The 8,538-nt window shown below is 42.0% G+C and overlaps 1 protein-coding gene across 1 annotated transcript; it reads right to left on the reverse strand.

Annotated features, from left to right (window-relative positions):
- Positions 1-812: 812 nt before the first annotated feature.
- CD1C (CD1c molecule) lies at positions 813-4,649 on the reverse strand. Its single transcript, XM_063720831.1, has 6 exons — positions 4,303-4,649; positions 3,029-3,295; positions 2,064-2,345; positions 1,555-1,833; positions 1,127-1,217; positions 813-975 (listed from the first exon to the last, which is right to left on the reverse strand). Exons 1-6 carry the CDS (start codon positions 4,361-4,363, stop codon positions 954-956), a joined length of 1,002 nt encoding a protein of 333 aa, XP_063576901.1. The 5' UTR covers positions 4,364-4,649; the 3' UTR covers positions 813-953.
- Positions 4,650-8,538: the final 3,889 nt, after the last annotated feature.

An 8,538-nucleotide genomic window follows, 5' to 3' on the forward strand; every position in this document is an offset into this window, starting at 1 on the left:
TCAGGAGAGTGGACACAATCTCATTTGTTTTATCCACCACCAGTTTAGAAGTTGTACATGCCTGTCTCAACTCAGTACCCAAAAAATATTAGTTGAATTAGTGAATAAAACCTAAAGGGACTAAAGTTTAGCCAAGGCTATCTCACATAACACAGTCCTTTAGGAAATTTTTCTTCTGTATACAGCACAACAGTTGCCTTGATCCACTCCAACCCTGAGGACCAAATCTCTTGCTCCTTTTCTTAAGTATTCTGTGACATATCTGCACCACTAATCATCACACGTAACTTGCACACTCTCTCTCTATTTGCATTTGTAATTCTCTGTGTTTAGAAAATAAGTGTATCAAGGCACAAGGCTGCACTTTTCCTTAAATGTTTAAGAAGAAAATGAGGGCGCTAAAGGAGAGTGTAATTTGTCTGGTAGGTACAAAGCATTTAAACAAAAAGAGAAGCATGAATATTTCCAATGCTACAACAACATTGGGAAGGAATATAATGAGAAAAATTGCCAACATGACAGTTAATCCAACTTAGATATGGTGGTTTGTTTTGTTCACTGAGCCCATCATATGCAGGAAAGGCACATTTATCATGATCCTTGCCTCCTAAAAGCTTAAAAGTGTGAAGTGAAAGACTCAAGTAGCTGCAACACAGGGTAGGAAGTGTTGCATGCACATAACAGTTGAAGGGCTCTCTGGGTTCAGTATGGGTCAAGGAAGATCGCTAGAGGAAATGACGTCAGAAATGGGCTTTGAAGGTTGAGTGCTATTTAAAAAGTGGAGATTCCAAGAAAAACATTCCAAATTAGAATTTGGTTTATATTAACAAATGTTTATTATGCAGAAAGAGAAACAATTTAAATGGAGAGTCGACGGGATGGCATCACTATGTTGTACTAGGCTTCTGGGTTGCTGGGTTCTTAATACAATGGGGGAGTCAGGGGGGAGAGTCTCACAGGATGTCTCGATATGAGCTGTGAAGGAACAGGAATGGGAGAAACCCTGAATAAGTTGGAGGTGGTAACTGAGGATAAGGTGGAGTAGTCAACAGAGAAAAGCTAAGAGAGTTAAAAATGGAATGTGAAATAAGAAACTGGGAGGAGAGGAGGAATACAAAAAACTCACCAGTGCTTCTTAAACCATAACACAAGGACTATTAGAATCACCAAGGGCACTATCACTACCAAGGCAATCCAATTCATGGAAAAGTGGTGTCCTGCACATATTGGAAAGATACATAGATGCCATTTTAAACTCACTGCTGATTCTACTCCATCTATTGATTTCCTTACTTAACATGTGCATTGGATGAGTTGCATCAGTTATCCTATTTCAGTCACTCTATTCCAAAACTTACTCAAGGAAGGATTCCTCATTTCCCCTTAAATCTCTAGTATCCATGTATCCCTTAGGTCTTACTCCACTATTCTTTAAATTACCCTATACATTTCTTCTTACAATCCCTCACCTAGGTCTGCTATCCTCAAAATTCCCTCTCCCCTATCCTCTAGGCTCAAGAACCACCTACCTACACTTCCAACCTCCAGTCTTACCCCAGTAGAGGATGATGTCCTGGCCTCCTAGACTGCTGTGTCTCACTCGACAAGACAGGCCAGCAGCCTCCTCAGATGCCACCTCCAGGATCACCTGAAGACACCATGTCCCATCAGCATTAGGAAGAATATCACCATGTTTACTGTCCAGTTGCTCCTGTTCATTCCGCATCCATGTCACCCAAACAGGCTTTGGGTAGAAGCCGGAGGCATGACAAACCAGCAACAGCCGGCCAGACTCAAGGCTGGGGCGACTGGACAGCCAGGCCTCTGGCTTCACTGCAGAGAGGAGAAAAAGTGTTCTGATGAAGAAACTTACACACAACTTACATCCACATACACACATCCACATGAATATGCACAGTTATCTATTTCCTGCCTCTAAGAAACTATTACCCAGCAACCCCTCTGCTTCTTGTCCTCTTTCTTGTCCTGAGTTTGAAGGATGGGAACAGAAGGAGCAGGACTTGAATAGAAAAATCTTAGAGGAAGGGGCTGAAACTACTGACCTTGCCTGTGTACATACATCTTCCCTGCATCCAGGAGACCCAAGAGAAATCGGGGGCAAGTGCTTCTTATGAGATTATACACTGTTTCTGTGACGCCTTCATACTGATGATTGAGTAGATGACAGACCCTTTCGGCCAAACTTCCACCGTCTGGAGATGGCACCCATGCTGTATTCTGGAAACTCAGTAAATCTAATCCATTGAAAGCTACCTGGAAGAAGCCTTCTGGGCTCTTTCCAGAATGCAGCTCACAGCCCGCTTTCACCTGTACTTCAAAGGAATCTGGAGGAAGGGGGAATGAGAAAAAGAGTTCAAACAAAAAAGTGAAAACAACAGTATAAAAACCTAGGGCTATATCAGGAAGTGAAGCAAGAAAGCTTTACATGGATGTGAGAGTGAGCCAAAGAAATATGCGATCAGAAACAAGAGAGAAAAATTGCTGGGGATAGGGAAGGGGGACAATAAGAGATAAATGCCTTGAATTAACAAGAAAAAGTGGCCAAGGAAGGTGTGGAAATATGATAGGTGAGCCACATAATATAGGATAGAGGGTGAAGGGGGAGCCTGTGTGAGGGAGGTAGGAAGATAGCATTCCATGATGCATGAAATTGGTCATAATGGTCATTGAACTGTGGACATAGATCGTTGAAGAAATTGAATGGGGGAATAGATTTTATTTTAAGGCAGTCAAGCTCAGAGTGGGACAGCTGTGTATCTCTGGATTGTAGGATACAGAGGGAGACCACAGGTGGAAGATAACAAAGCACAAGAAAAAAAATTCCAAAAATAGCAAGAGCCTAGGAAATTTGAGGGAGTCAACATCAGGAATATCCCTTGAAAGTTTCATGTATGCAGAATTTTATGGTGGGATGGGATAATGGGAAATGGCCCAAAAATTAATAGAGAATATTTCCCTGAAATAGAACATTCTAAAGAACTCCCATAATTTAGTTAATTGAACTTACATTTCGCGTCATATTGACTTGCATGGTCTTGAATCTCCCGAGTTAATCCAGTGAGGTAGAAACGAAATAACAACTCTAGGTCTGACAACTCTTCATTGCTGAAGTTGCCCTTGGACCAGGTGTACAGGAAAATTATTGTGTCTGATTCACTGTCCCAGCCATGAGTCTGCAACTCGTCCAGCCATCCTGAGCCCTGAACTCGTGCCCAGGATTGGTTGACTAATGATAAGATCTGGATAACATGGAAGGAGACGTGTTCCTGGGCTGCTTTTGGTGGAAGAAGGGCAAGTAGTGTAAGGAAAAAAAAAAGAGAGAGGCAAGGAAAATGGAGAGAAAATGGAAGGTGAACCAGTTACCACAGAGAAACATTAATGACTACTTTAGCTATACCATTTTCCTTACACAGAGCCCCATATTCTGCCACCATCCTCTAAAAGAATAAACTGGACCTGGAGACAGGTATGCTCAGATGGCAACCATGCTGGCTTCTTCATTGATCCATCTTGGGAAAGCCCACCACACTCAACCCAGATACATGTAATCTTGCAGCTGACAGAGATGTTCATACTATCTGCATTGTCACCACCGGGGAGGAGAAGAACTAGCAGTGGAAACTGCAGAAACAGCATGTCATTTGCAGATGTTTCCTTCTCTCAGAAAAGCTGTTTGCTGATCTCTGTTCTTAGCAAACTTATCCCTCTACACCTATATTCTGACTTCCTTCTACCAACAGACAATCTTCCCCACTAGCCGCTGATAGCAACTAACAAGATCTACTTCCCTTAACCTTAGGCCTCCTACTCAATCTCTCATTTCCCCATCTGCTCTGAACTAAAGTTATTCTCTTCTCTCAGGATTTTAGCTGCTCTCCCACTAAGCTCCATCTTGTCTACTTCCCTTCCTCAACTGCCTTAGACAAAGTGGTGTGTGGCATTGAAAGTTTGCTTCATCCCTCTGGACCTTGTGTGTCATTTGTAACATAAAAAGGAGAAACCACATCATTTTCCTGGGCCCTGATTGTTTTAACAGAAAATGGAGAGGAAATGGAAAGTGAACCAGTTACCACCGAAAAATGTTAATGACTACTTTAGCTATAACATTTTCCTTACACAGAGCCCATGATCTGCCATCAACCTCCAAAAGAGTAAACTGGACCTGGAGACAGGTATGCTCAGATGGCAAGCATTCTGGCATCTCCATTGATCCATCTCGGGAAAGCCAAGCACACTCTACCCAGATACATGTAACCTTGCAGCTGACAGCGATGTTCTTACCGTCTGCATTGTCACCACCTGGGAGGAGAAGAGCTAGCAGCAGAAACTGCAGAAACAGCATGTCATTTGCAGATGTTTCTTTCTCTCAGAAAAGCTGTTTGCTGATCTCTGTTCTTAGCAAACTTATCCCTCTGTAGCTATATTCTGACTTCCTTCTACCAACAATCTTCCCCATCAGCCGCTGACAGCAACTAAGAAGATCTGCTTCCCTCAACCTTGGTCCTCCTACTCAATCTCTCATTTCCCCACCTGCTCTGAACTAAAGTTATTCTCTTCTCTCAGGATTCCAGCTGCTCTGCCACTAAGCTCCATTATATCTACTTCCTTTCCTCAACTGCCTTAGGCAAAGTGGTGTATGGCATTGAAAGAAAGGTCACTTCATCCCTCTGGATTTTGCATGTCATTTGTAAGATAAAAAGGAGAAACCACATCATTTTTTCGGTTCCTGTTTGCTTTAATAGATCACAATTCTTCCAGTTTCTCCACTTAACTTTGCCTCCACTCTCCATAGTGTCCCCTCTTCTCATCGCTCCATTCTTTCTTTCCACCTTTTGAATGTCCTCAAAGTTTTCTCTTTCCAATTTCACCCCTTTTCATCCATCTTTCTTATTTCCTCACTCTCACTGATTCTTTTATAAATTGGAGATGTTGCTTTTTACATCTTCCAAGATTTCCCTGCACTACTGTATAAACTACAGTCCACTCTACATTATCCTTAGAGATTAAATTGCAGCCATTCAGAATGCATAGGACCATAGCAAATACAAAGAAGCTCTTCTACTGCATTTAATCTGTATAGTCATTCACTAAAAAATTACATAGTACATGGTTGATACCAGTGTCTTACTAGGCATATAAACACACAGAGGTTAACAATGTAATCTCTTCTATCAAAGAGTTTTAAACTGCAGAAGATGTTTAAACAAAAAATTAAAATGCATTGTGATTTTAATTTCAATGTATAGAATCCAAGATACAAATCTACTTAGAACTATATTCTCTAGAGAAGTATTTTGACTGACTAACACCCTGGGAAGTTCATAATTTGAAGTCTTGGAAGAATAGCATGCATTTCAACTAAGGACTGAAAATTCTATACAGTGTGGAATGGTATAGGATTGTGATAGTCAGAACATGCAGCTTTTCAAGAGGACTCATACATGGGGAGACCACAAAATCCAAATTTAAGTTGTTTTGTGATCTGACCAAAATACATTGTATAAAAAGGGCAGCATTTGTCAATGTTTGATTTAAGTAGTTTGTATGAAGTATTCAGTGACTTATCAGTGACCCTGGCTGGTTAATATGTGCAAATGCATGAACACAAAGTCTTTTTGAGATCCAGGAAATACATTTATTATTATAGTGTTTCTTAAATCATATTAATTATTCACTGAATGCATTGGAGCAGTCACTTAAAATCTGGGCATGAATTTGTGCTGGGCACAATGACTCATGCCTGTAATCCCAGCACTTTGGGAGACCAAGGTGGGAAGATCACTTGAGCCCAGGAGTTTGAGACCAGCCTGGGTAACAAAGTTAGACCTCATCTCGATAAAAAAATTAAAAAGCTAGCCAAATGTGGTGGCACATGCCTGTAGTCCCAGCTAAATCGGAGGCAGAGGCAGGAGGCTCTTTTGAGCCCTGAAAGTCAAGGCTGTAGTGAGCCATGTTCATGTCACTGTGCTCCAGCCTGGGTAACAGAGCAAGACCCTGCCTCAAAAAGAAAAATCCCATTTGTAACATTGTTTCTGTTTTAAATTTATTTTTATTCTACATATTTACTGTGTACAATATGATACTTTGATATATACACTATTTCTTATGTTTGTCAACGTTAACAGTAAGGCTAGAAGTCATTCTCAATGAGCTCTTCCTATGATGGCCACAGATACGTGGCAATTTCTATGAACAACAATATCTTTAAGAGCAATACCCAGTTCAAGTCCTACCCAAATCATCCATAAGCACCAGGTGTTATCTTTGCCCATCTTGTGCTGTTAATGGCAAGTACTTGGTTTGTGGTTTTAGGAAACAATAGCAGATACCACACTATGTGTTTATTCACATTTTTTTCCATGGTCCTACAGGAAAGATGCAACCGTCCTATTTCCTAATAGTTGGGTTAAGGTCATGGACTGAATTCTGGGCAATGGAATGTGTGGTGCTGGAAGCATTAGCCAGCTCCAGTCCTGACCACTGAAAATATCACATCTGATCATCTTACCCTGTGGTACCAACTTGGCGGTCAAATTTCTAAATGGCAAGTCTACGAGATGGAGAAGAGCAGCCTGATTTACATGCAGTTTAACTGCATGAGAAATAAACTTCGTTGTGTTAAGCCTCCAAGTTCTAAAGTTTATTTATAACTGCAACCTAACCTAGCTATGTTGGATAATATTATAAAACCCAGTAAGTATCATCCTTTTTGCACTCTTGAATTCTGAAGCAAACAAGTTGAAAATAACATGAGATAGATGGATCTAATGGTCAATCTTGACTTCTGATAGTGCCACTAGATAATTTGCTTTAAGTGTGTAATCCAAGTGATCTCACTCATACTGGACCCTAAATGGAGTGGCCTTCTCATTGTTATGGACTGAAAGTCTGTGCACCCTCCCAAAGAAAAAAGAATCACATGTTGAAGCCCTAACTGTCAGTGTGATTATATTTGGAAATGGAGCCTCTAAGAAGTAATGTCAATCTCATGTCTAAAGGGTAAGGCACTGATCCAATAGGCTTAGTGTCCTTATAAGATAAGACACTGGAGTGCCCTTCCACTTTCCTTCTCTGTCTCTCTGTCTCTCTCTGTCGCTCTCTGTCTCTCTCTCTCTCTCTCTCTCTCTCTGTGTGTGTGTGTGTGTGTGTGTGTGTGTGCACACACCCACCATGGAAAGGCCGTATGAGCTCATAGTGAGAAGGCAGTTGTCTGTATAAACCAGGAAGAGAGACTTCACTAGAAATTGAGTCTTCCAGATGGAGATTTTGAACTTCTAGCCTCTAGATCTGTGAGAGAATAACTTCCTGTTGTTTAAGCCACCCAGCTGATTGCCTTATGTTAGGGCAGCCCAAGAAGACTAATACACTCACTTATTTCAGGCAGTGCTGATAAAACCCTAAGTTCCCCACCTGAGCAGCTGTTCCCGTGAGAGCTAGGGCCTGGAGGAGGAGAGCAAGACTGAGCCTTTGGGGAGCAACTTGCCCAGAGAGGTAAAGGGCAGTAGGAGGTGCTGATGTATACTTGCCCAGTTTCCCTCCTGAATTTATCAGTGAGATAAATCAGTCTGTTTTCAGAGGAAAGATTAAGGGGCGAGGAAAAAAACAAAAAGTATTTACGGGAAATTCCCCCTCAGGGTGCCTAGAAGAGTAAGTAACACCCTCACCCCCATCATGGCAATAGCCATTCTAATAGACACCTAGAAATGTGTGTTCTCCGGAAACTTCCCTCTCCTTTGCTCCACACAGTCACCATGTCATTTCTCTCCCTCCATCTGGTTTTTCCTCTCTGATCTGACTGATATGTACTCCTGCTTTCATCAAGTGGGACAGAGATCACAGCCACAGTCCCTGCCTGTGTGTCACAGTCCATATCCCTCCATGTCCATGCAGCGCTCTGTCCCAGAGCTGCCACGGGAAATGTGATCCTGAGAATGTCTATCAGCCTAAAATAATCAAATTGCTTTCATGAAAAATAACCCAGACTCCTAAGTATGACAATTTTATACACAAGAGTTTACGTACATCAATCCCTAAAATGGAAGGATGGAGGTAGTGTAAGAAGGGAAACTGGCAGACTCCTTATACTGGTGAATACTTGTAAATATAGATGCAAGAATCTGAAATTGATATAAAATGCAATGGGGAGAGGAGTAAATGGTTATTAAGCTCTCTGAACACACAAAATCCTAAGAGAATAATCTGAAGTGGGTGGGACACCCTATGATTAGAAGCCAGCCTGAGCAGAGGGGCTGGGCTGTCCCGAGGGAGCCCAGTGCTCTTCCTGTCCTTCCCCAACTTCCCTTTTCTTGTCCTTTTGCTCAGACCACAGACACTGTTGTGTTTGCCTTTGCCTGGGCTCTTCTTGCCTGTCGCTTCCCTAAGACCACTCTGGTGGGTGACTTTTGCACCCCGAGAGAGAGAGATAGATTTCCTCAGAACTCCAGTATCATGTTCCCACCCCACACAGCTCTGTCATCCCTTCCTCCCAGCAGAAATCTTGCCCTCTCTCTACTTGCC

This window comes from Pongo abelii, chromosome 1 (assembly GCF_028885655.2).
Source record: "Pongo abelii isolate AG06213 chromosome 1, NHGRI_mPonAbe1-v2.0_pri, whole genome shotgun sequence".
Taxonomy (NCBI): Eukaryota; Metazoa; Chordata; class Mammalia; order Primates; family Hominidae; genus Pongo; species Pongo abelii.

Coding starts and splice junctions, on each gene's coding strand:
- CD1C (XM_063720831.1), bottom strand. CDS start 4,363: ATGCTGTTTCTGCAGTTTCTGCTGCTAGCTCTTCTCCTCCCAGGTGGT. Junction 3,296..4,302: donor AGGTGGTGACAATGCAGACG/GTAAGAACATCG, acceptor TTCCACCAAAAG/CAGCCCAGGAACACGTCTCC. Junction 1,218..1,554: donor GGACATCATCCTCTACTGGG/GTAAGACTGGAG, acceptor CAATATGTGCAG/GACACCACTTTTCCATGAAT.